The sequence below is a fragment of the Symphodus melops genome (genome assembly GCF_947650265.1).
Source record: "Symphodus melops genome assembly, chromosome: 18".
Taxonomy (NCBI): Eukaryota; Metazoa; Chordata; class Actinopteri; order Labriformes; family Labridae; genus Symphodus; species Symphodus melops.
Genome location: NC_136708.1, coordinates 11,496,790 through 11,524,548, shown reverse-complemented (window position 1 = coordinate 11,524,548; position 27,759 = coordinate 11,496,790). Strand labels below are relative to the sequence as shown.

At 42.6% G+C, this 27,759-nt stretch overlaps 1 protein-coding gene across 1 annotated transcript; it reads left to right on the top strand.

The window, feature by feature from the left end:
• The first annotated feature begins 42 nt into the window (after nucleotides 1–42).
• rftn1a (raftlin, lipid raft linker 1a) lies at nucleotides 43–27,705 on the top strand. The gene is made up of 10 exons (XM_079367672.1): nucleotides 43–885; nucleotides 7,397–7,548; nucleotides 16,734–16,917; nucleotides 19,048–19,156; nucleotides 21,683–22,373; nucleotides 22,479–22,682; nucleotides 23,556–23,665; nucleotides 23,926–24,029; nucleotides 25,211–25,286; nucleotides 25,582–27,705. Exons 2-10 carry the CDS (start codon nucleotides 7,401–7,403, stop codon nucleotides 26,017–26,019), a joined length of 2,064 nt encoding a protein of 687 aa, XP_079223798.1. The 5' UTR covers nucleotides 43–885; nucleotides 7,397–7,400; the 3' UTR covers nucleotides 26,020–27,705.
• Nucleotides 27,706–27,759: the final 54 nt, after the last annotated feature.

The following is a 27,759-nucleotide window of genomic DNA, read 5'->3' as shown; positions in this document are numbered from 1 at the left end:
ATTTGGACGAGCAACTGTGATTGTAATCTTGACATTAATTTGAAAATCATTCTGGTGTGATACTTCAGCAGAGCAGGTTATTTCCGAGCATGCTTTCAGTCTGATGTTTCCACCTTTGCTGCTCCCCAGCCACTGTAAGCCTGTCAGTGGATGTTGCTTTCCTCTCAGGGTTGGATTCCGTCTTCCCTGGCAACAAGCCCATCATCATCTTTTTGGTCATGAAGCGTTTTGTTTTTGTCACAGTCTGGTGGTGTGACAGGTCTCCCCGGGGTGCCCTGTTTCTGCCCGCGACCACCCACCAGTCAGCCCCACCCAGTCAGACGTTTCTGAATTATGGATAAGTCTGGATAGCTTCTTATGAAATATGAATTTTTAAAAGTAGAACGTTGAAAAACACAAACACCTCCAATTGCCATGCGTGACCATCTGAACCAAGAACTCCTAACTCGCGAGCAGAAATATCTGCAAATAGTCAGTAGCTTTATCTCTGTTGAACTGTGCGCTCGTACCTTTTATCTTTTTTCTATTGTTAAAATATCTTGTGTGACAGTAGTTTTAAGTTGTTTTTTTTAAACGAAATAGTAATAGTTTGTCAGAGTATCTAATGTGCGCGTGCCAGGTAACAGGGAGGAGAGAGGATGTGCGCAAAGCTCCTTCTTTCCTTCTGTTCCTCACGCGCCGGTGACAGTGTTTATCACGAGCTCCAGCAGGCAGTTGTAGTTTTATTAATGGAGGATCTACGTTTACCTCTCATTGGATCACAGTTTTTCTGAGCTGTGACGGGGGACACAGAAGACATTAAATAGAGGACGGGCACGCGTCAGGAGAGGGAAAGGTTAAGAAGATTTCAGCGTTGGAGCTGCTGAACTGGGAACGACTTGATTGGTGAGTTTAACTTTCTGCCGTTTCTTTACATTTTGTGAAGATAACGCCTAAGAGAGGCTTAATGGTAGCTTTAGTGATCAAACTCAATTTAAACGTTTCCTACAGCGTTGTTGTATGTGATAACTAAAACATGTGCTTTCACGGTGTAAATTAAGATATCTGCTTTTGAATAAACTTTAATAACAGTCAACAACATGTGAGGCGGAAGTTCTCTACTGAAATAAAGGTCATGGAGAAGTCTAAAAAAAAAAAAAGCCTTTCACACTAAAACTTCTCTGATGGAAAGAGAAAATATCTGCTTAGAATTTTACGAGACAGCAAGACAGTCATTTCATTTGTGTGATATCGTGTGACGTTTGTTATCGTGACCCAACGAAATAAATAAGCGTCAGTTTGAGGTTGAAGTGAACTCCAGGTGTGACGGAGTAAATGTGCCTCTCGCAGATGTGCGTGCGTGTGCGCGCGCGCGCGCGTGTGTGTCACAACTAAGATTTGGTGCGTAAGCGTCCTGTCATGTATCATTTCCCGTTCACTAAACTCCCGGCATTAACGGGCGATAGCAGCAGCCAACCACGTGCTGCTCGTCTAACATGTTGAGAGCAGGGAGGAAAAAAGGCAAAACAGAAATATGTAATTTCAAGCTTCAAGGCTGTACCCACTAATGCATGGGGCATCAATTAGTCACATGGATATGTAAGGGGTGCACTTACAGTTTAACTTGGAAACGTATTTGGGAGCATCAATTGTGTTGAGTGCCACTCGATCAGGTTATCATATAGGCCATGCAAACAACAGGCCGATATTTAGAAGTCATCAATCATTCCCCGAGATTGATTTAAGTTCTTTAAGTGCCCACTTCAGGGTTCAGTAAATTGATGCCCCCCCTCCAAACAGTTCTCCTTTGTTCATACACTGTTCTTTTTAGGGCAAACTAGGCTCTGCAAGCAGCTCTGTGACAGCCCAATACATCAATGTCATAATTTGTTTTTATCCTCCCTATGCAGCCTCATTAAAACACGGTTTGAGGTGATTACTTTGTTGCTTAAGGGAAATCGCTCCTCCCTCAAGGCAACTTGACATGCTCCCAGTCTGCTCTGTCTGTCTCTGTTGCCCCCCTCCACCTCTTCTCCTCCTCCTCGTCCTCCCCCTCCTCCTCTTTCCCCTCAGTCTGTCCTTGTTTTCCTTCCCTTTCCCCATCATCAGCATATCTCATCATCCTTGGATAGACTCTGAGTGCTGCCCCAACCCAGTGGGAGGGAATCCCACTCCCCAGGATTCAGTCTGTCACCTCTAATTTAGAAATTCAGTGATAGGAATACAATATGGCACAACATAAGAGGCATATCTCCCTGATTGTTGTTTTTTGTTTTCATCAACAAGCAACAATAAAAACGGATACTTTTACAGTTAAACACAAATGTCTCTTGCAAGGCCAGCACAAACAAAGAGTAGGATGTACGGCTTCCACATCAGCCCATAACATCTGTAGCAAAGTAGACAGGAGGCGAGCAGGGACCGTTTTATTTGATTATACTGGTTATAAATCAGTTTACTGGACGAAGGAAAAAAACTACTACTATTTGTAAGTGCTTTTTATCAAACAAACGTGGATTTCCACGTTTTTTTTAAACTTCCGATTAAAGACAACATTAAAACTACTATAAATATAACTATAAAAGTGACTAAATAAGACCACTGTAAACCATCAGGTGTGAAATAAAGTGCATGTACTCTGACATCTACACCGTGAGTTAAATATTTTACTGAAAAGCACATTAGTTTTTTGCTTGGCATCTGTTCTTTATACACATTTATCTAAGAGAATTATTGGTATGACAGAGTGCGTTGGTAGTGGTATCAGCCCAATTTTCCGGTGTGCACCGTGACATCTCAAGTCACATATACGCCCAAAATAATTACTACCTAATAGTGTAATAACCTAATCAGAGCAAAAGCAGCAGAATACGGGTCATATCTTTCTGTTTCACAACACTTTAAGAACACTTCACTTGAAGAAAAAGCTGCACATTATTTAGCTACTTTTTACCACAGCAGGAAAGAAAGCAGCTGTCTGCTGCTCGTAGCTCCCTCTCTCTCTCCGTCTGTCCCTCTGTCACTGCCCCTACACTTTCTTTAAGTTTCATTTTTGTCTGTGGAACAGCGGACTTTCTTTTTTTTAATCCCCCTAAACGTTTAACGAGAAGCTTTCAAGGGAGTTTGTGTCCTCTTCAGGGAAGCCAAGCTCCCCTTTGCTTCCTCGAAATTCGAACTATGACCGTACTGTGTCTCTACACCACAATGTACTTGTAGCACCATCTGCTGAGCTTGCTATTATTAGGCTGCTTCAAAGTTCATTTTTGCACTTTGGACCACAGAAGAACGGTGATTGTTTGGCAGCTGGAAGATATTAAACTGGTGCCGTTAAAATGTCCAAGTAAATTGGCCTATTGTTGGCTTAATGCAGAAAAATCTGTTAGCCGCTGATAAATTTCACTTCAGAAACATGAAGGGTCCATTTGTGATCCTTTTAGAAGCATTTCTCAATGAGAAATTTCATCCACCAGAGAGTATTTATAAAATCTTCCTCTCAGGGCACCCCCCCCCCCCCCACCACCACCACCACCACCACACAAACTAATATGAGGGAGCTTGTTATATTGATCTTATCAAAAAATTGGGCTCAGAGATCCAGCATCAACTGGCCATATTCAGTACACCTCGTGGTGAAGTTTATCACCATCGTACGCTGACTAATGTTGGTTACTTTGCCTTCGTCCACCACAGATGAACTTAAAAGAGAGGAATTAACAAAGCTGACTGTATGTGTTTGAATAGAGCTGAGAAAATCAAATCTAACATATTTCAACACAGGATGTAATGTACTAAGTTTTCAGTTTTTGCCAATATCGTAACAGCGCCCACTTGTTTCTCATGGTAACGGCTGCTGCTACCTGAGACTTCAATTTTGTCACAGTTGGAGAGCCTTCAAGCTGTTTCTATCTACATTTACCTGCACCGGCCTGTAGCTCTTGCTCTGAAGGGAATGATTCCTTCTTCTTGGAAAGCGTACCCCCCCCCCTCCCCCCCCCCTCCAGGTGGCACAGGAGGGAACGTAGCAGTGGCATAGTGCAGACGGATTACGCCTTTGCACAAATCTGCTGTCATTTCTAAACTCTCGGTTACAAGAGATTCTCTAATGAGCCGCTCACCGCTTCTCGCCGTCTGTCGTGCTCTTCACTCCATTCGCTCCTTCTCACGTCTTTCATGTGTCTCTCTCTCCGTTTTCTGCTGTCAGGGCCTTTTTCTGCCTGTTTGTTTGTTTGAGAGCGAGTGAAAGATTCTGTTTGAAGAAGAGAAAAGGCCTCAAGTCTGGAAGGCACCAGAATATCTGCCGCACTACTCCAACCGTCGCTTTTTTTTTTTTTTTTTTCTTCCATGCCTTCCAATTATGAGAACTTTCTCCCCATCTCACAGACACATAGTTTGTCTGTTGAAGTGAGGCCTTTTCTTTTAAACAAATTGTTCAGTTTGTAGAGAAAACGATGATGAGATGTTGGATCAAAGAAAAGAGCTGGAGGCTTCTCTGGACCAGGACTGAAACCAATCTGGTTTTATTTGCGAGCAATAAAAATGAAATGCCACCAACTAGATAGTAAGCAAATTATTGTGATTTTTTTAGCACTGCATAATGCAGCATGCATAAAGTTGAATAAGTACAATGAATTACAGTGATCTTTTTTAAAACTGAGATAATTTACACATGAATAGGATACAGATACTTTGAAAATAGGAAGGCAAAGAGTGAGTCATGAGGGAAACTGATCCAACATGAAGGACTCCATGGATGTCCTTATATTCCTCCAATAGGGAAAATCCATCATTATACCTGTACTTTGACTTTCTCCTCCATCCCATGCTTCATCACTTCGACCCCCTCGCCTCCCGAACACCACTAAACATCCACCCGTTGAAACACGTGCCCTTGTTGCAGTCGGAGCACATTAAAACTCAGTCCCGCAGGGGAAATGTTTTGGGAGTGGATCTACACGCTCTCGTCATAACCCAGGGCCTGATTGGCTGCCTCTTTGGCTGTCTGTCTGGAGACATTGTAACAGTTTTATGGGACTTAACAGGCACAGCAGGGGGGGGGGGGGCGGCGGGCACTCTCAGCTGTGAAAAACACAGACCGAAGGACAGGATGGCTGGAGGAAAGGATGGAGGATGGAGGGGGTTGGATGGCTTTCCTAAATGGAATGTTGTAAGCGTCTGTGTGGAATCATTAAATGGAAATGTATAGAACAAGGACAGAATAAAAAGAGGAGAGAGCTGCTGTGGTGTGTCTAACTTGTTTGTTCGCCCATGTTTCATTTCAAACCTTGAGTCATTTTAGTCATTCTCACTCTTGGATTGTTGGATCCTGGAGTGGCCATATTGATGACAGGATGGATACAAATTCTATTTGTGGTTGACTGAATGCCTCGATAGCTACTTGTAAATCACAAATAACAACAATTGATAGGATATACTGCTTTATTGTTTACTTTACTGTTCTGAAAGAGTCCTGAAAATGAAACGCTAGATCTAATATTTTATACAGTCTGTGGTCAGGAAGGGTAGAGATACAGATGGAGAGAATAGAGGGAAATTGGGTCGGGAAGGGGTTAAATGAGCAAAACTGTGGAAGAATGGAGTGGAAATGAAAGCCAGGTTAAACTGATGATGACACAGGGAAGGCCTGGAGTTCTTCTAATCCAGAAAACACAAAAAGAGAGGGTGACAAAAATGATTAGTATGTCACCCCAATCAAGGCCATTGTGCCAATAGAAAGAAGGGAGTTGTCCTAATCAAAGATGGAGAGAAACCGAGCAAAGCAATAGAGAAAGGTCATGAAGGCACGTGGAAGTGTTAATAGTAGAGTTTAAGAGGTGAAAGGACGGGTCAAGAGGGGAGAGGAGGGTGGTGGGAGGAAGAATAGGAATACTGATGACTCTCTGCCTCCCCCTCTTTCTCCTCATTATGAAAATGTATGAAAAAAAATGTATTGAAAGGATAATGACTCTTGACTGCTTTTCTTTCAAGTTTCTTTTTAGAAAGAATCTTCAAATGACAGATCACACTGTCTGGGTAGATGATGTATGGAAAAAGTGTCAAAGATGCTGCCTTTTTAAAACGTAACCTTTTAAAAGCATCTACCGTGCAATCAAAGCTATAAGTCACCAAACGTGCCCACACACACACACACACACACACACGATTACATACACCAGGCTTAATGCACTCTGGTAGGATCGTTAGACGAGTTAATGTCCGTGCACTTGGCCCAATGGGACATACTGTGTCATTTTCCACGCTCCTAAATCAGATACAGAGTTACTGATATAGACCTGCCTTTAGGGAAGACGTGCGCACACAGATGTGCACCTCACCGTTTGGCTCTAACAAGCCGTAGCGGACGAGGATATTAAGTGTAACTGTGGTGATGGTTTCAGGGTGACGCTGTCACATCAGATTTAGTTGACGATATTTGACCACACCCTCTTTTTCCTCTTGTCCTTTGTCTCGCTCTTTTAACACCCTCAAACCATTCCTCCACTTCTAATAACCGCAGGAGTCCACTGTGCAGTTTTTATGCATTTCTTTTTATTCAGCTCAGATTGTTTGTGGGTCCGAATGGCTTGTTTGAATTCAGAAGTGAAAGAAATGGGCAAATATTTTTCTGCACACATCGTGTTCACTCACCTGCCCTTGAGAGTAGCACCGGTCCTTGCACAGCCTTAAAAAAAGTATTGAAATAACAGATTTCTTTGCTTCAAGGGCTAGCCTTGCTCAACATGTGAATTGGTTAGCAGTGAAACATGTTAGAATTCCTCCTCTCGTTTCCTCACCCGTCCCTCATGTCTCATGTCGCTTTGCTTGACAGGGCAGGAAATCAGTCTCATTTCTGCTTTAATTCGTTCTGATCAAACATGTCGCTCCCAATCAGCCCTATTTGATTAGGAGATGCCCGTATCACAGCCCACCAAGCAGGTAATGGTTGACACTCTCATATTTCAGTATTTTTGTGTGTGTGTGTGTGTGTGTGTGTGTGTGTGTGTGTGTGTGTGTGTGTGTGTGTGTGTGTGTGTGTGTGTGTGTGTGTGTGTGTGTGTGTGTGTGTGTGTGTGTGTGTGTGTGTGTGTGTGTGTGTGTGTGTGTGTGTGTGTGTGTGTGAGTGTCTGTGTGTCTCTGTGTGGCAGAAAATAAGAGACTTGGATACACATATTCTCTTCCCTGCTGCTCAATGTTGCACACGAGCAAAAGCACTGAGTCTTGTGTGCGAGTATGACACACACTCTGTTGAAAGTGCTAATGTGTTCTGTATATTTAGAAACTCTATCAATTTCTCATCTCCCACTCGGCTCTTTGTTAGCACCCTCTTTTTTTTTCACTTTTCCTCCCTGATCTTTTTTTAATCATCTTTTCTCTCCTCGACTTTATCTCGCCTCATCTTTTCTATTTTCCTCTCCTCCAGAGATATGGGGTGTAGGCTTCCTAAACTGCGGAAGGCAGAAGAGAGGCGAAGCCCTGGCAACATCTACTCCACCCTTAGACGGCCTCAGGTGGAGACTAAAGTGGGCGTGTCCTACACCTACCACTTCCTGGATTTCTTGCTGGGGAAAGAAGGTATGGATTACAAATTATTGATCATTTTGTCAAACTGTTTTCTTGTGAGCGCTTCACAATGTCCCTTTTTATTTGAAAGGTGTGTCATGGTCATGCTTTGATTGTCTTTTTTTTTACATGTAAAATGTCTTTATTGATAAAGTTGTTTGACCCCAAAACAGTCATTAAGAATTCAGATATGAGAATTGTGTTCATTTAAATTTGTATTAAATGGAAACCTCCACAGTTTGAGTTCAACAGTGACCTTGAGATATGTCCATTTGTCATGAATCTAGAAAATTCATATGTCCTTCAGCTCATTCTTTTGCTTCTATGGCATGTAACCTTACTGTTTGAGTTCCTGTCATTGAACAGATACGTAAAAAAAAAAAACCTAAAAAAAACCAGCCTTTAAACTAACTAACTGTGAACACGGCTCCGACACTAGTACATCTGGCGGGACTCAAGCTTCTCACTCATCACACAGCCATGACTCAGGGAGACATTTACACAGATTGATTTCTTCTGTATTTATGTGTCGCACATTCTTCCTTTAACTCTGCATCATAAGGCAGCCGTTTGCTTTATATCTGAGCCATTTTCACTCCTTTAAGGTGATAATGTCATTGTCTCGTTCACGGTTTTGAAAGTCAGAAAATAACACATGGCTCCATCTGAGGCCTTTTGTGGATTTCTAGACCAATTACTAAAAAGAAATCTTAGATATACCAGGGAACAATTACATGTTTCATTTGTAGTCATTTTATCAAGGATTATTTATCATGTTATTTTCAAGAGTGATTAATGTTAATCTCTTAAATGAAATGAAAAGATTTGTTTTGAAGTCAAAGTCTTTAAAGAAGGTTGGTTGTTTTCTCTACAGCTGCTTTGACATCCTGAACTCAGGATTTTTTTGTATGCGTGTTTCCCTTCACACAATAGTTACAGTTTCTGTCGCAACTTTAACCAGTGAAATAAAATGTGAAGGTCAGCAGCTTTCTATAACAGTAGCCCATTTCTCTCTTTCTCTCAGTATCTTGAGGGCAAACAGTGGCTTCGAAGCTGAAGCCGTGTCTTTGTGCCGCTCTCGTTGCAGCGAGTTCAAAGAGATGTCTAATTCACAGATTCAGCTATATTGTGCCCTAACACCTCCCCCTGCCTCTCTCTTGCACAGTGACAGTACACAGGGACAGGGATCTTGTGTATTTCCGTGCGTGTTTATTTGTGTGCACAAACATTTGATGAGAATCCTCTAGAGGCGGCTTCAGGTTTCTAAAAATACTAACTCTGCCATTGTGTTGGTGTGGACTGTGAGGAGGGATGCAGCCAGGGAGTAGAGAGGCGAGGATGAGAAACAGATCGTGTTAAAGCAAGATTTGAAAAAAAAAAAAAAATCACCTCCTTTGCCTTATGGCTTTATGTCCTTACAAGCCTGCGCTGTGCTCTGTGTCACCCGACAAGCGGAAACAGGTGCAGAAGAAGCTCACTGAAGTCCTTTTTTTTTTTTTTTTTTGTAATGCAACACTGTAACAGACAGCAGGCAGGACGCCACAGCCAAGTGATAGTGCTTTGGTTGCCAGACTTTGGGAGACTTAATTTTCAGCCAGCGCGGATATGTTTGGCAAATGAGTTCTGTCCATGAGAGAGATCTGGCAACTTGAAACGACGATGGTGACCAAAACAGACAATAGACATGAGGATTGGTCGTCCTTCTCGTTGGTGGAGGCAGAAACAGATAAGTCGTCTAATCCCACGCGGCAGCAGCAGCACATATAGAGATAGAGAAGGACCCCCCGCGTACACACACATTGTTCATACAAGCTGTGATGGGATGGAGCCTCATTCACATCCACACAAAACACTTTATAGCACTTATTCTACAGAGTCAGTGTTATCTTTGGACAGACAGGCAGGTCATTTATATGGTAAACTCAGTGATGCCACCTGAGCTGCTTTAGATGGGTAAAGTCTATTTTAGGCAACAACGCATAAACACAGCTACTGTGCATTGATTGTGTGTTTGTGTGTGATTGTGAGTGGGTGTATGCCTGCCTCTCTCTCTCTCTCTCTCTCTCTCTCGCCCTTTGTGAGAGAGACACCAAGTGAAAGTGAAGGATTCCTGAAGGATTATCTGATTGTTTGTGGAGATTGAGAGACCTCATTCCCAGCAAAGGGATTTATTTGTATTTGTGCATTTGTCCGTTGTGTGTGTGTGTGTGTGTGTGTGTGTGTGTAGGAGGCAGATTCTGTATGTCAGTCCATGACATTGAGGAAACCCACGGTCAAATCCATGCTTTAATTCAATTTGGCCTCCATTAATAATATTATTTCCCTGCCAGCGTGTCTTGACGACTCCTACACAGTAATGAAAAACAAATATCTGTTCTGGTGCCCCGCTGAGAGATGTGAGACGAGAAGGTTGTTTATTAATACAAGTTGTGTTCTCAGGAAGAGAAGCTTAATGTGCTGAACACAGAGTGCACATTTTTTGTTACTGATAAACTTTGACTAGCAAGTGGTGAAGCTTTACAGGAACAGGGAGACTGATAATACAGAGAGAGCCTTTGCCTCTCTTTAACTGCAGCAGAAAATATTTGTGTGTGACCATGCCCAACTCGCTCACTGGGTCAAATCAACCTTGGTAGTTTCCAGGGAGGATGAGGAATAACGTGTTTAATGTTTCAGGCATGTGGTGGATTCTTTTTTAAAAAAGGCCATGATTGACAGCTTCAGTGACAGATTTCCGAAGCCAGTAGAGGAGAACACTTTATGAACACTCACACGAGAGTCTATGTAGTGATCCCAACTAAAGATTTACATAGTCGAACATGATCATGGTCAGACTTTGCCTATATTGTCTGCTTATAGAATGTCTTCTTTCTTTTTTTGGCTCTCTTCAATCCATATTCTCATTTGCAACAACAGAGATAAACGTAAACAATTTGCCCTCTCGAATTGGAATTACAATTTATTCTATGATGGGACTTGATCCACCCTTTTTCAGACTCATTTAGTCTGCATTATGGTGACCTTACAACGCTATTAGACATGCACATTAACAATACAGAGGACACACGCTGACATCTCATTCGTAGCAGCCACAATCTACGTATCTGTCAGACCCCTTACAAAGAAACTTTTTTCACCAATTTTCACCCTCTTCTGACCAATCATTTGAAGGTTTACTGTTCTATCCCGATCATAATATTCCAACAATATTCAATAATATCCAATAATATTCCGAGTTTCCAGTCGGAAGTGTCAACTGGAACGCCCCCTTAATTTACTAGTCGGAAAGTCGGAAAGTCGGAGCGACTCGGCGAGGCCTGAATTAAAATCCAACATGGCGGCGACATGCATCAACCGTATATTAAAGCTGTCACTATAATGTTTATTGCTCCTCTTTTTGTGTGGTTAAATCAATCAAACTGATAGTGTTGTGCAAGTTCTATCTGTGGACAAGTTGTCATGTTGTTTTTGTGCACAAACCATCACGTAGTGTGTTGTTATCTTCTGGTATTAGCTAAAAAAAACAATGGTACTCCTGGACGTGTCCATGTTGCTTTTCCGACTTGAAACTGGAACAAGCTCAACTCGGCTGTGACGTCATTCCCGACTCTGACTTCAAGTCCCAAGGTAAATGGAGTGCAGCATTAAACCCAATGAAAGATTTAATCCAAACTCATTACATCCATAAAGAACCATGAATTTATTCAAATTTGCTAACACTCTATTTTCTGTAATTAATTTTTTCTATGAATGATTTTTTTTTTGACTGCCATAGATCAGAATGCCAGCCTCACTCCGAACATTTAAATATTTTAAATGGACATCTGATCTGGCCAATTACGACCTGCTTCTCACTGTTCCCAGCCTATAAGGCTCAATGAGAGCCTGAGTTAAAAGGATGCGTCTGCCCCTGTTCTGTTCCAGGCTGGCCAATTGCGCCACTACTGTTCCTTGACTGACATCTCTTGTAGCCAATGAAATTCCAAGCATGTGGATCTGCTGCGTGGGGTGATTTATTTATGCATACACAAAATATATTGTAGAAAAGTACAGTATTACGTTTTTTAGAATTGCAGTACTAATAAGTTGATATTCATACATAGAGCTGGAACAGAATGATCCTTGTGTCATTAGAAATTGACAGTTGACTAAGGCTCTTTCGAACTAATCATTGAAGATTCAACTATATGGGGTCACCCCTATAGACAGTAGTCAGTAGTCTTTCCCTAATCAGGAGTTTCTGCTAACGAGAAGCTAAATATCCTCCTTTGTATGTTTTGGTTGGCAGAACATCAAAACTGAAACTCTGACTCCAAAGGAAATCAACAGTACAAATTGTCATTGGCTGTTGCTGTGGTATTCTGGCTTTGATTGTCCAAGGCGAGGAGGCAGAAACATGTTGTCCATCATTATATATGGCCGGGCAAAAGTGATTCCAGATCTCAGATTAAGTTTGATTTAAAAATATATATATTTGGTGGAAAAACACAAGTGTTAACATTTTGCTGGCTTTGATTACACTCGAAGGCTGTAAAAATCTAGGTGCTTCACACCATTTATGTCACATGTGCCTTTTTTCCCACATAACCTGAACCACAGTCTTGTACTGCTAACCTGTCTTATTAATGACTAACTACTATAATCAGCAATCTGCTGCACCTCCCCACCTCCCCACCTTTACAAAAGGCTGCCATGATCTTCATTATTTCCCTGGTAACAGTGATGGGTTACCTCGACATGTCAGCCTGAATGAGGAGTCTGAGTAGAAATGTAACAGCCAGGTGTGACATTTTAACCCAGAATCCTTTTGTGTCAAGGCTATGTTCAGATAATGAGCCGAGAAAAAGCTTCAGGGAGACATGAAAAGAAAAGAGGAAGAGTGAAGAAAAAGGCAGCGTTGAAAGCAGGAAGAATAATAAGAAAGTAGGTCTAAGAGAGAATGAACGAGACATAAAGAAAACAAGAAATGTAGCGAGCATTTGGAGGGAAGCAGAATGTCTTGAGGAGAGTAGAAGTCGAGAGAAAAGGGAGTCGGAGGTGTGAGAACAAGCGAGCGTGCGGGAGTCAGGAATCTGACGATGTGTGAGGAAGTAAGTTCGGTGTGATGCTGTGTGACTAACGCCGGTCTGTGGAGCAGACAGCGAGGAGCTGAACTCTGCTGATGACTTTCTGCCGCCCTGCAGAGACCGAGACCCACTCGGCTCATTAAAACTTACAACATGATTCTAATGCTCAGCGGAGAGCGTGTGTTTGTGCGCCCCTTTTTTTCTACATACTGTTACTGTATACCTGTTTAATAGAGGTGTTTAATAAAGTGTGTGTTGGGACACATTGTGTGTGATCTTTACCTGGATTTTATGATGGATTTAGTGTCTCATGTCAAAGATTGATACACATCCCCTTTGCCTTTTCTTTTGTTTATCAGAATCTGTGTGATGTATTTTTGTTCAGGCAGCAGATGAAGCAGAAATCCATCAGTTTGATGTATCTTAGCAGCCTGACATGCTGTTTTCAGGTAAAACCAAAAACATTTTCATGAAAGATTGTTGGAAATGCTGATATGACAGGGCTCAATCTATTTCTTTGATGGATCCTTAATGCTTCCGCAGGTTGGGTTTTTTTGTTTTTTTCTGCAAAATGGCGAGAAATAATATCAAGAAAGATGGCAAATGAGAGATTCACGCCATCACACGTACATGGGACTGTATGCAACTGCAGTGGCACAATGTTTTCTCACCACAGCCAACGTCTTTTTCTCCTGCTTCAGCCGTTTCTGCTCAGTCATTTCCCATAAAGCAGCCGTTCTAAGAAGATCACGTCCCCCTTTTGATAAAGCTCAGATGCTGACCAACAAACTATCTTTGCCAGCGGCTGCATTCCCAAAGCAGTGGGGATCCCCTGACTCCAGGAAGCTGATTATTTTATAGTCACTGTTTTGGCACACATCCTCACTTAAAAAACCTCTGCAAGTCATTAGAAGGCTATTTAAATAAAACGTGAACCTCCAGCAAGCAGAGGGATAAGCCTGCAGTGAGGCTGTGAGTCGTAATCCCCATGCATCACCTAGCAGGCTTAGCGCAAACTCTTTCTCTCTTGTGCACACAGGCAAAAAGGTGGCCCATACAAACGCGCTGTGATTTCACTACATCGACAAATGTGCTGTACAGTCACACACAGCAATTCAGGGATTTGTACAAGGAATTAATAAGGCCTTTCAAGCGGTGTCAGGAAGAGTAGGACTCTCACACTCTAAATACGGCTTGTGAAATTCAGGGTGAAAAAGTGAGGCGTCACACCCAACATGTAGGGGCCAACATTTGGTCAAAGCTTCAAGGTTGAGATGGAAATAGAAGAGTGGGGATCAACAGCTGAACAGCCACCCCTCACAAATGCACCCCTGGGTGTCAGAGTATGTATTCCAAACACTTGTTACGGTCAAGGATGTTTCACCTCACAGAGAGAGTCAGAGTAAAAGAAACTCTCTTGTTCTCTGAGAAAACCAATCTGTCACACTTTTTATTTTTTTTGTCTTTTCACCGATGTTGTGTCCTGTGACAGGCATTGAGACGTACAGTGAGAACGTTAGTTAACAAAACCAACAAAGCTGGTTGTACCGTATACGAGACAGTGAGATGTTTTTGGAGAAATTCCATCAAAATCCTAAGAAATGCAAGACTGGAAAAAAAAAACATAAAATAAAAAAAAAAACTTGTTAGTATAGAAATCATCAAGCTGTAACCAAAAAATCAGACAAACAAACACTGTTGTGTGATAACTCTGTCACACAACAGTTTTCTTTTCTGTCCCAATTATTGCAAACCAAGTTAGTAAAACACCTTAACAAAAAAAATCATTCATATATATATATACACACATACATATACATATCCAACAACCACACACCTATCTCTCTTAAATGCACTCAAACATTTTCTAACACTTCGCCCCCTTGCCCTCTCTTAACTGGCATCATAAAACTACACCCGGCTTTTCTGCCCTGAGCTGTTCCCATGCTCCCATTCTGCAGCCTCCCTCCTTTAAATCCCACAGTGGCAGACAGCATAAATGAAGTCTCTTCCTGAGCCTAAAGCGCTGCATAACACCCTAATAACTTCTGTATGCCTCGCCTGAATTAGCTGCCATGCCTCGCCTTGCATCTTGTCGGTGGGTGAGCGCCAGCCGTGCAAAGCTAATGACGGCTAATGACTGTTTACGGTGACAGGAGCAATGTTATCCACCCCCCCACCCTCCACCCCCCTTGCCTGCCACTCCACCCTGAGTATCCAGCTGGTATTATTACCATCATCACTGTACTGCTTTTGAGAAGTCCCCACAGACACCCGTTTAAGTGTTTGCTTGATGAAAGGCTCTCTGGACGGCGAGCTGATGTTATGGCTGGATTTTCTTTTTTCCATTGTTTAACTGAGACATTTTTTTTTTCCTCATGTGCTTCTATCGTAGCATGCTGGCCATCTCCTGTTATGCGTCTATATGTGAGAACATGCAAGATGATGGAGAACAAATTGAAAATGAGATGGCTTGTACATCTTTTTTTCCCGTCCCTGTGTGTGTGTGTGTGTTTATGCATGTGTGCTCAGTTAATGTGTGTGTGTGTGTGTGTGTGTGTGTGAGAGAGAGAGAGTTAATTTATTCAGGTTATTTTCTCTTCTCCAGACCCATGCAAATGAGATTGAATGGAAAAGATGACAAGCATTCAGGCACAAACAGACAGCCTCATCTCTCTCTCTCTCTCTCTCTCTCTCTCTCTCTCCCTCTCTCTCTCTCTCTCTCTCTCTCTCTCTCTCTCTCTCCTCTCTCTCTCTCTTCTCCTTCTTCCTACACTGCTCTGTCTCCTTCTTTCTTTCTTCGTTCATCTCTTTTTCCCCTCTCTCTCTTTTCTCACACCTGGCTTCACTACAGCCGAGCATGCATGCATGTGTTCCGTTAAAAGCCTTTTGAACAGAGATGAGGCTTCACTACAATACACTGACCCCATGAGGGCGGTTCTCTCAAACATTATGCTCTCCCTGGTGGATTTGCCGTGACAGTTTGCTCTTATACGATAAGCTCCACTTACCATTTCTGCTGAAGTATTGGGGTTTTCTCTCCATTGTGCTTGGCAATAAGGGGGACAGGTTTCTGAGTTAGTGATTGCTGCTAATTACACACATCCTAAACAAGCAATGAGCGTTTGGATCATATTTGGAATATGGCGTTTACATGGACACAGAGAAACCTGGTGGTGATTAATATCCCTGTATACATGATGAAAAACTAGCATCCTGGTTTCTGATTAGACTTCTTCATCTTCTTTAGGCAGGCGCCTGTGATGTTTATTTTTTACAACATAAACCGCAGACGTTTAGAAATCTGAGACACGTGAGAACACTGCGGCTTATATTGCGGGCTTATTAAAGGCCAGCATCACTTTGCAGATACGATGTATCCACTCATTTACAGCGATGGGAGAAGGGAGTAACAGCATTAAACATGCACTGACACCGCATAGGACAAGGGAGTGATGGGAGACACAGTCATGACTGGTGGGACAGGGTCGTATTAATATTTCTTGGTGAATCTGATTCCAAATTGCAGCTTAATTATAAATCGATTACTCCTGCACCTTACCTTTGTATGGCCAATGTGTATTCTTTAGTTAATCAAGTATCATGATGTATCATTATATGAATTAGTCACAAGATGGCAGAATGTTTGTATTACTACTCTGTCATCATGGCCCATGTGTTTCATATTGTATCATATCCAATCATATTTTGAGTTATCCTTCTGTTGCCGGCCTTACTCTCCAGTGTTTATATACTGCAAGCGTATGTTTGCATGTGTGTGTTTCCCAAAAAAGAAACTGTCTGCTGATGACAGGGCTACAGAGGCTAACAGTCCTTGTGTAATTAGTTTTCAATATTTTGTGTGAAGATGCTGTGTCGTTCAATGGGATTAATCATAATGAAACATGCTTTTGTCCCTCTTTCTCTTTCCCACTGTTTTTTTTTCTTCCCTCTGAGTTTTTTGCTGTTATTTTAGCGGTTATAGCCACTCCATCTCTCACTCTAAGTCGCTAACTCCATATTCTCCATCCTGTCATGTCCTTGTCGTGTCCATTTCCCGGTACCCCTTCTTGTCTAACCATGTTTCTCTCTTTCCTCCTCCTCTCAACCGTGTGTCCTCCCTCTCTGCAGAGGTGCCCGTGTCATCGGTGCTGTGTCTCTCCTCTGTCAGAGAGCTGCCTGTTCAGGTGAGGGAACTCTACGCGCAGGGTTTCGTTCTGGTTGCCGTCCACCCATTCGTCCATCCTTGCGGCCCTCGTCATGCACACATTCAGCGCCAGCTCCACCGGGCTGTGCTGGTCCGAGAGACGCCAAGGTACGCAACGTAAACACACCCTGCCCCTTTTTGTTGGCATATACACGTTTTTTTTTAAAAAGTATGATTTATGCAGCAGGCTGATGGGGATAAATGGGGTCAGAAGTTAGCAGCTTTGCAACTTCTAACTGGTTTGACGTTGAAGCGAGTTGAGACCCATTACCACAAGTAAAGCTGTACACCTCGTCTCCTCTTGATGTAAAATTAATTGCAGAGTCAGCCACAGAACTGGTTAACTTTAGCTCTGTCCCAATTCTTTCACTTGTGACTGTACTTGATAATATATAATTCTTTGTGGCTACACAGTATGGGCTGCGTATCTGCTCTGTAACCCAGATATTTTGGGTGACTTAAAACCACAATATTTGCCACCATATTTGAGCTGAGACTTACTTTCTTCCCTCTCTGCTATCAGCTCGGCTACAGTGTGCAAGCTGAGCGTCATTATGGAAGTCTCATCGTGGAGGTTATTGACACATCTGCTGCAAACACAAACCATATCAATGCATGCAGAGACCTGCTCCCATCATTCATGTAGATCTAGTGTTCGATTTTCACATCACTCTGATTTTGTTCTTAGTTAATGTGAGTTTTTCTATTTTTTTGACCCAGTTTATATTAAAAAAAAAAGTCTTCAATAATTGATTGCATTGGTCCTTTGTAGAAGGGAAAAAATCATTTCTCAGATTATCTTTTAGTCCTTTCTCAGCATGGCTCTCTAAAGACTATCACACTCTTCTATATAATGTAATGTACATCTTCTGGGTTCCCACAGGATGAACCCTCGTGACTCTAGTGATGTGAAACATCTCATCATCTATCTGATGGGCGAGCACAACATTTGGAACGTACTTTTATGTCTCCCTCAGGAAGAATTTAAAACACCTAAGTGAAACCTGAACTACTCACCTGAGACAATGATGTTGACAGAATCTCAGCCTTAGCTTTGTCTTGAGTCATAACAACTAGATCAATCAATTCTGTTAACAGTTATACAATTAGTTTGAGTTCTGTATTTCATGTTTTAAGGGGGATCAGTGAAGCATGTTAGTGATTTTAATATCACAATGAACTTCACACTCTGTCATTATAGCTTCGAACTTCATGATGACTTTTTCCTCTGGTTGTATCTGTAAGCCTCCATTTTTTGACACTAGCTCTACACAATGAAATGTATTAATTTGCTTCGCTGACAGTTTTAGGCATCGTGTTGTGTGATCTCTTTTTTTATTTGAAGTTGAAGGAATAGTGTAATGTGCACACACTCTGTCTCACACAAACACTGAGACACACACACACGCACACGCACACACACACACATGCTAGTGCACAGGCAGGTGCCGGGCTGCTCCTTTGATGCCCCTCCTGCCAAGTGGTCCTGCTGCTTCCTGGCACCTGTCACCGTGGAGACGGCTGATTGCATCACCAGCTCTTGCCGGAGGGATCGGCGCTCTGAAAGAAAGGAACCATCTCTCCAGCCTTTCATCTGCTTACTTCAATGATGGCCACCAACCCTCTTTCTATTGTCCTCAGCAGCCCCCCTAGTCCCCTTTACTCCCCGTTTTATGTCCCCATCACCGCCGTCCCCCTTTCATCAGAAACCCTAAAAATGAAAGAGAAGATGTGACAGATCCACTGTTTCAAATCAGGCTGAGATGCTGGGAATGTCGCTCACGCCTCAGAGCACAAGACATTATCGTGGCCTTCGCTCTGACCTCAATCCAAATCTGAAGAGGCGTATCTGAATACTTCTTTTATGATGGTGTCATGCAGCGGGAGAAGAAGAAAATTCTGTCCTTTTTTCCATGTAATAAGACTATTGTGATATCAGTCAATGTGCTCTCGACTTGAATGGAAAATTCACACAGTACTAGAATTGATATCATGTTTCTGCTGTGATCACTGCGAGTCAATGGGCGCTCATGGAAATGGGTGACTGCAGTATTTTACAGCATCTGTAACCCTCGGTCTCATTGTAATGCTACGTTGTGAAGGACCTGCTCTGATGTCATTGGACTGACAGTATGAGGCATTCTGGGAGTTATAAAAGCAGATGTTAACTGAACAGAATGACACTTGGTTGATGCTGAATACTGTATTTATTCAGTTTTGTTCATTTCCCTGCAATAGTTCAGAGAAAAGCCGGCTGAGGTGGGGGCGTCAACGTCTGGAGACAGATGTTTGTGTGGCCGGTCACCAGGCTGCTGACCCAGAAATGATCCAGAGCTACGTCAAGAGGGTGAGCGCAAAGCCTAACAAACATACCAACAAAGCTGCTTTGGCTTAATATGATTTATTCTAAATGAATTTGTCTGCAAACATAGATGCCTGAAGCTTCAGACTAAGGTTTGCTCTTATATTACACATTCTTCTGTCTCTTGCATCTTCTTTGAGAATGGGATCTTTGTACACCCTGGCTTTAACAACAATAATGAACCTACGCAGAATAAAGGGCTTAAAATTACAGGAATTATTTCAATAATTACTTACTCAAGAAAAAGCCTCGTAGTGGCAAATCTATCTGAAGGACACTGAATGCTTGAATTAAGCTCAAGCAAAATGAGAGAGAAATAGTTTAAACCTTCCTTTTCCCTTAATCCAGTTTGAGAGTCTGGAGAATCAACAGTTAAACCTTTTTCCACTTATTCGGTTTCAGCTACATGGACTCTTTGAATCTACAAGTTCTGATGTGATACCTTTACTCTCTTTTCACTTGTTTACAATTTGAATACCTGACTTCAGTTTACATGAGACCAGGGTTTGACATTGAACCAAAAATGAAGCACAGGTTCTTTAAAGGTAAATCCAAAAAGCTCTCCTGAATGTTCCTCCTATTCACTTACAGTTCTGACAAAGTTGTAACTGTAGCTTAAAGAGAATCTTTTTTGGCCTTTTGTCTTTACATACTGTAGGTCAACTAGATTAGAGGGGCTATATTTTAAAGAGAAAGTGGGTACTGTACACCATTTAGTCAGGCTCTGGCCTCTGACACGTGCTGCGATGACTCTGCCTTCGTACGTTTGGATGTTCTCTATTCCAGCTAAAATAAACCAGACTCTCATTTTGGTTGAAAAAAATGGAGATTAATGAAATCATTTGTGAGTTGAAAGAAAAAAAGGTTTGTTATGTCAGCCCTCTGGTAACCTATTTGTGTCTCCTTGAGGCTAGCAGGTTAAGACTGTATAGCTGGTACACCTGAAACTCAGGGTTACAATTTAACCAAAATGATGTTTTATGAAACATAAATGTTGTAACTGTATTTTAGCCAGTTGAAAAGCCAAACTGATTTCACCCTGTTATCAACACAATTTCAATGTAACAATCAGGATCACACTGGGCATCATACGAGTTAAAAGCCACATCGACTCTAAAAGTACTCAAACACTCCCCTCATTCTTTGTCTCCCCACTTGTTACTTCAAAGCACAGCTGTGACAGCTACAGAAACATTACAGAGCTCAAAGGGCCAACGACAGCTAACTATAATTGCCTATCTGTAACAGTCTGTTTTTCCCGCACATGCAGAATTTAAAAAGAGAAAATCTGATTCAAGGTTGTCAATTTCAAATTCAGCAAATATACCTGATTGGAATATTTCCAACAGTACTGGATTTCACTATCGGTGTCTCTCCGTTAACTAAGCTGCATAAAGAAAACAGACATGTTATAGAAATGATTCCAAAGTTTAGTAAGGATTTAACCCTTTAATACACAGCACTTCACTGGCTTTTATCAGCCATAAAACTCACTTTTAGCCTCTGCGCTCATGAATTCACCAACGGTCCAACAATGGGAAATGAAAATGTGCTCTATTGAATAGATTTGCATCTGAACACCCATCGAGCACAAAGGGAAACCTGATTGGATGGAAATGCACATCACTGTGCATAATGTGATAGGCTCCGGCAGCGTGACATGAATAACCAATCAGATCAAGAAACTGCCAGAGAGAGTTTCGAGATAAGAACCAGGAGCAGCACAGGGCAGAGACTGACAGGCTCGTCTGTGTGCGTGTGCACGCGTGTGTGTGTGTGTATGTGTGTGTTCAGTTTTAAAAATTCTATACTTCTATTTTTCCAGCACTCACAAGCCCACCCACTCTCAATCTGTCTCAAGACTTACCATCAGATAAAACCGTTAGTGTGTTTTTGTGAGCGTGTTCACCAGTAATAGAAATACTTTTTCTCTATTTTTGAAGTGTGTGTTCGTGTGTGTGTGTGTGTGTATGTGTGTGTGTGTGTGTGTGTGTGTGCGAGTGTGTGCGAGTGTGGATGAGTGAAGTGTCAAAAGAAGTGTATAATAGGGGAAGATGTGTCTCATTATTGTTTGGTGGTAGTTTGCAATCTGATTTCTCTCCTGTTGAGCTTGTCGAAAACTGACAGCCCAAATATCAGCTGACAATTAACAACCAGAACTCTACGGGTGGGAGCTGCACACATACACACACACACACACACACACACACACACACACACACACACTCACACATTTATTCACACACACTGAGGCATTGAGATAATGAGTTCCTTTTGTCATTTGAATATTTGATCTTTGCACATGATTAGGTAGGATGTTATTTTGCAGAATATCGACTCTCCGCACGTCAGCCTTTGTTTGTGTGTAAATGAGGCTTTGTTTGGAAAAGAAGGTGCAAATTTATTTGTGATGCTGTGAATGGCTTCCTTTATATCTACGTGTCGCTCAAAATGATTCCAAAAGAGTGTTTATTGTTTATTAACAATATGTGTTCATGTCAATCCCTGCAGATCCAGGATGTAGCCGAGCAAGGGGTTATGTTTGTCGGCTTCCTCCAGCAGCCGGGTGGAGGACCCTGCTACTTGGAGAACTGGGACCCAGAGGAGCTGTCTTCTTTACATTCTAGCCCTTCACCCATACATCGACTTCCCTTCAGCACCAACACCAGCCCGACAGATCCCACAGAACCACATCACGATGACGTAGAACCTGACCATCCCTTTGAGTCTCCAGAGTCAGATAATGAAGGTGTAGAGCAGAGCGCAAAGCCTCTGAATCCCATCCAGACTTCAGAGCCTGACCACGAGGAGGACAACGGGCCATTTCAGAACGGCCTCAAAGGCTCAGCAAACCAACCTCAAGACCGCAGTGAGCCCAATGTAGAGGCTCTTCAAGGGTGTCCACATCAAAACCCTGCAGAAGAAGATGAAAACCAAGTAAGTCCCAGCCCTCCAGACAGTGCAGGCGTGATCAGAGAGCAGAGGGGCCACCTACCAGACGTCAAAGCATCCGCCCGGAGACAGAGACAGAGTTCAAGCTCCGACAGCTGGCTTAGCTCTCCAGAAGTGGATAGAAGCCATGAAAGAAAGCCCGGCTCTACCTTATCAGACGGGCAGAGCAGAGTGACAACACAGAACAACAACCATATCAGGCTAAAGAGTTCAGAGAAAGATAGCTCAACTTCACCACCAGCACAGGGTAGTAAGTGGATTCCTGTTAGTTGTCGGATCATTTTCCAATCATCATAACAATTACTTTTCTGTTGTGTCCGGCTTGTCAACCTTTCATATCTTTGTGTGCCTGCAGGGATGCAGCTCTTTGCCTTGTACAACCACACAGGAGAGCTGAACACACCTTTGAGGTTTTACTCAGTCAGAGTGCCGCTGCAAGTTCAAAAGGAAGCAGGTCAAGTTACAGAGGTGGACACACACTGGCTTGACCACATGACGCAGCACTTCACCAGCGGTGCGCTCCTGATCGACGGGTTTTTCCACCTTAGAGACAATAACGGTATGTTTGACAGACAAACCTATGAACTGCTCTTGATAATGTCATTTTGGAAGCACTTTCACCCTTCACTAATACTAATACGGAGAAAAACTTAAGGACAGGCAACATTAACGACACTGTTTCAAATGCACCAACACTTGAGCGTATGCGTGAGTGTCACAGTGATTTTCTCAAAGAAAAGCTCGTAACGTTATCTTGAAGTGTTTCTGGTTGCAACACATTAAACAAGACTGCTCCATCCATGTTTGTTTACCCATGCTTCTGTTCTGACGGCTCGCATCAGGCTATGCTGCGCAACTGAACGTTACAAATGTCTCACTTCCTGTGTAAGCACTTCACAAATGTTTCCTATCTGTTAGCAGTTCTTCTGACAGCGGCAGTTCTGTTTAAATGCATGGATTTTAGTCGGACACTGTGCTGCTACATTTGTCGTAGAACATTTAATGTAGATGGCAAAAGGCTTTGGTAAAAACCTTGTTAATGATCCTGCAGTAAAAAATGCTTAATGTCTGCTTAAGCTGAACTATTCTATCATTCGATCTTTTTATCACTTTCTGACCAACAATTGTTCACTAGTCGGGTCCCTCTCATCTGTCTCTTGGTAAGACAGGACCAGAAATCCTCTCAGACATTAGATGTCTGCTCCACCTCTCGGTAAAGGATGATATGCATGGAATGATGTGCCGTAAGTCCACGGCTTACTCCATAAGTCACTGTTCAGTCACCCATGGAATAAGAAGGCTTAAACCAAAGGGAGCAGGGGATCAATAGTGAGAGATTGGATAAAAGAGATGAGCCTGTAACTCTTGCCTGATTCACACACATCCTCCACTGTTTATTTAACCCTGTCTCTAATTTGTACTCTCTCTGCAGACAATGGGCTGTCATGTGTGGACAGTGTGTTCATCTTCCAGAGCTCAGCGGAAGACACCACAGGCCCCTCCTACGACGCCATTGTGGTGGAGCAGTGGACTGTAGTTGATGTGGGTCTTTTTCTTTCTCTTTTTTTTTTTTTTTTAGCTTTTAATACTCTGAGATGTGCACTGTGAGAAATCCTGTGTGACCGAAGGCTTATGCTGTTTTCTGTCAAACATCCCACAAGAGAGGAGACGAGGGAAAGAAGTGCTGCATGCTTGTTGTGACTGAGCTACAATCTGACCTACACTGTAGCCGTAATGTGGTCATGCATATGTGTGCTCTGTATCCACCGGATGATTTTTTTCCCCTTCTTTTTCTTGTTTAGGGGGTTGTGGTGAAGACAGACTACATCCCTTTGCTGCAGTCTCTGGCTCCGTACGGATGGAGGCTGATGTGTGTGTTACCTACACCAATTGTGAAAACAAACAGGTAGCAACTACATCCGGAGTTACAACAATAAACTAACACTCCTACTGACAAAGATGAAAGACAAAGATTATTTGATCAACAAAACATATAATTTGACAATTTAAGATTTGCAGATTTGTTGTCATTTGTGAATGAAAGTCTTTGAGTTAGGAACTGTTTGACAAAACTTCGAGCTGCGACAAGGCCTGCTTTTTTAAATCAGCCAAGTGGAGGCATGACTCCTGCAGATGTGTCATGAAGTTTGTGTACACGCACACTTTTTGTAAGATTTATTTTTTGGCTTTCTTTGCCTTTATTGTAGAGAGAACAGTGGCTAGAGTCATAAATCTGGGGGAGAGAGAGAGAGAGAGAGAGAGAGAGAGAGAGAGTGGGGAATCAAAGGAGCCGTTTGGAGGACCACAGCTTCCGTCCGTGGGCGTGCACACCCTCCACTACGCCACCGTCGCGCCACTAATACATTTAAGAAAAAAGAAGTACAGTATAAGTCCAAAGTCACAATCTAAAGCACTAACAAAAGGAAATGTGCCAGATTGAAATCCAAAGAAAGCTACAATCAGCCTGTTAAAACACAACCAGAATAACACAAGGATCACCTCTGCCAAAAAAACAACTAATCCCTGACTATCCCTCGGACTCAATCAAGTGTTTTGGGTTCAGCGGTGGCACCTGGGGTCAATTATTAGATTCCAACGGTGTCTACGCTACTCCAGATCCACCCCTTGGTTGCAGGCAATCATCAAAGCACTTAAACAACTTTGAGACATTTTGTCAAAAAATATCAGGAGATTTAAGGTTACATTTAAGTTTAGCCCGAGTAAACCTGTCAGCTGCATTTTCTTTATATTCCCTCTCCTGAATAAGATTTTATCCCGTTGTCTTTCTGATTGTCTTTGGGATTAGAGCCTACAGTGCAGCTTTAGATACATGGGACAGATGGCTTGAGATCTGACAAATCATGATCATATGCTCATCTCAACATGAAACCCTTTTGATATCTGTCGGAGCTGCGAGCAAAAAAAACACAGTAGCTGCTGTGCTGTAGTCTTGTAACCTGTCACTTTGTAAAACCACAAAGAAGCTGGATTCAGATATACACAGAGATGTGCCAGCTCCTCAGAATTTAACATAACAGGTAACAGTAGCTAAAGTGCTGCTTTTTTCCCCCCCTTTCCTTTGTGTAGTGACGGGAGTTTGTCGACAAAGCAGATCCTCTTCCTTCAGAGACCTGTTTTGCAGCGCAAGAGAAAAGACTTCAAGGTTTGTTCCCCTTTGTCTTCAATCTTCACTGTGAATCTGTCACTCGTCTCTGTTGTGCCTTTAGGATACGCGAGTATATGTCATTAAAAAGTCATGTTACTAAATATGGGATGTACAGCAAATATAAAACCACCCAGGAGAAGTCTAATAATAGGCAGGTAGCCGACCTGAAACTACAGGAAAGAGGCGTCATGAAAGATGCTTTGTTGTGATTTGTCAGGTGTCTGGAGAGATGGAAAGACAAAGAAGCAGCACAAAGTGTAAAACTGTCTCCAACTCGTCTCTTTGGTTTCAGATGCTGAACCTCAGGGGTCGCAGCAAGGCGAAGAAGAAATCTACTGGAGAACCGGAGGAGGAGAGAGAGGACATGTCCCCCGTGACGGAGACGGAGATGGACAGGTGGAGAAGAAACATAACGGATGAGGAGGAAGCGGCAGAGAGGAGGAAGAGAAGGGACAGCGTTCAGAGAGGTGGAGAGGAGAGCGAGGAGGAGGAGGAGGAGGAGGAGGTGCAGGAGGAGGAGCACTATCAAAGACGACTCTCCTTCCTGCCAGGAAGCCAGGTGTACGTCGATGAGCAGGATGAGGAAACTGACATCGACGAGATCCTGCCGTCCACTGAGGAGAAGTCTGTGAGATGGACGGATGTGTATAAGATGGATGCAGGAGGGGTCAAGGAGGAGGGGAAGATTGAGGAGAGGATCAAAATGCAGCTGTTTTCAGGCGTGTGTTGACACATCTGGCACAGAAACTGAAAAGGAGCGGAAACTGTTCAGTTTCTCAAAAAAGGCCTTTGATAACTAACTTTTGTTGTTGCTCTAGTTTGAAAGGTGGACAGTCATACTGTAACTCATCATGTACAGTGACTGCTTCACTCTCGCTGGCCTCTGAGCTTGGAGCTCGCATGAATGGGAAAGTGTTGGTCAGTCCTCTGCTGCGGCTCAGTGTTTCTCTGTGAAATGAAACTTTGCAAGGCTTTAAGAGGACAACCTCTGAGCAAGTCTGCTGTTCAAATCTTAAGTCTTATTTCCCTTTGCTGTACTTAAGTACTTCCTCTGGATGACTGTTCAAAGGGGAGCACTGACATCACTGGGCCTGCTGTATTTTTATATATAAAGTATGTTATTTAAGAAACAAAAACAAAAATCTGTGGCGACTGACGGATACATCTGCAGTGTTCTTAAAGCTTCTGACAGATCAACTTAAGTTTTGGATGATTTCTAGAAACTTTCGTATAGAAATGATATAAAAGTTTAGAAGTAAGCAAAGAAGCAGACATGCTATCCATGCACACAATTCATCAGTTTGCTCCATTTTCCTGTGAGAAGCAGTCATTTCTGGTTGTTCTTGAATTGAAACTTAGAATTGCAAAGGTATAAAACAGTCAGAAATAGAAATAGGCTGAACTTACCTTGAAGATCACATCATTAGCGTGGGTAATGGCTGCATGGTGCGAAGACTGCTGTCATTAAGGTAATGAGCTAATTAAGATGTGACTCTTTATCACAAGATAACAATGTCGAGAAAATGTACAGATGCACTGCTGACCATGCAGATATGTGATGATACACTTCTGTGCCTACAGCTTTAAAGGGGCTAGAAGTGACTTTCAAAAACGCCGCCTGTCTAGTGACACCGCAGGCCGCTGGGCAAACTGCTCAAGCATGCGCTCGTTGGCGGGCTCATACATACACGAGAGAACATCTTCATCGTCCACGAAATTCACATGGTCTAGAGGAATTGTGTTATCTTTTTTTAACAGAAGCGAAGCCATCTCTGGGTCGGTTTTTATCCCCAGAACATATCGAAGTCCCCTCCATGAATGAAAAGCTTTCCCGTTCACTCTAGTTTTTGCCCGATGCCAGTCAGATTCTAGTTTGGCTTGACGGGCCTCTACAGATAAATCCTTTTTTTGTTTTATTGTGCTTACGTGGAGTCTGTGAAGGAGTCCGTGTTGTGCTAGAGGTCGGTCGTTTATTTGTAATTTGTTTCATCCAGTCAGGCACAATCGCTGCTCTCCACTGTCGAGGATGTCGAGGACGCGCAATGTCACTTCCTTGACCTAATTTAGTCTCCGTTCTCTTACGATTCGGCCATAAAAGACAATTTAATTGTGCAAGAAAGTTACATATAGCCCCTTCAAAGTTCAGTCATAAAAAAGATATTCCATCACTTTTCTGGAGTAGATGTTAATAGTTTAGATTAAGGCAGGTAATCTCTGACTTTTTCATCCATCCATCCATTGAACTGCTCATCCTTGGAGGGTTGTGCAGTGTTGGAGTTGATTCTAGCAACAATGTTGTTGCTTTGCTCGTTCACATCCACTTTTCCAAAGCATTGTCCTGCCCTCACTAGATTGTGGGTTTTCAAAGGTTTTCATTAGTTTACCCTCTTTAAATGTAGATGTTTTTTGGGCTAAGTCCTGGAAGTTTGGATGGTCAAAAAAAGAGCACCAATACAGCTGTGCGTCATCA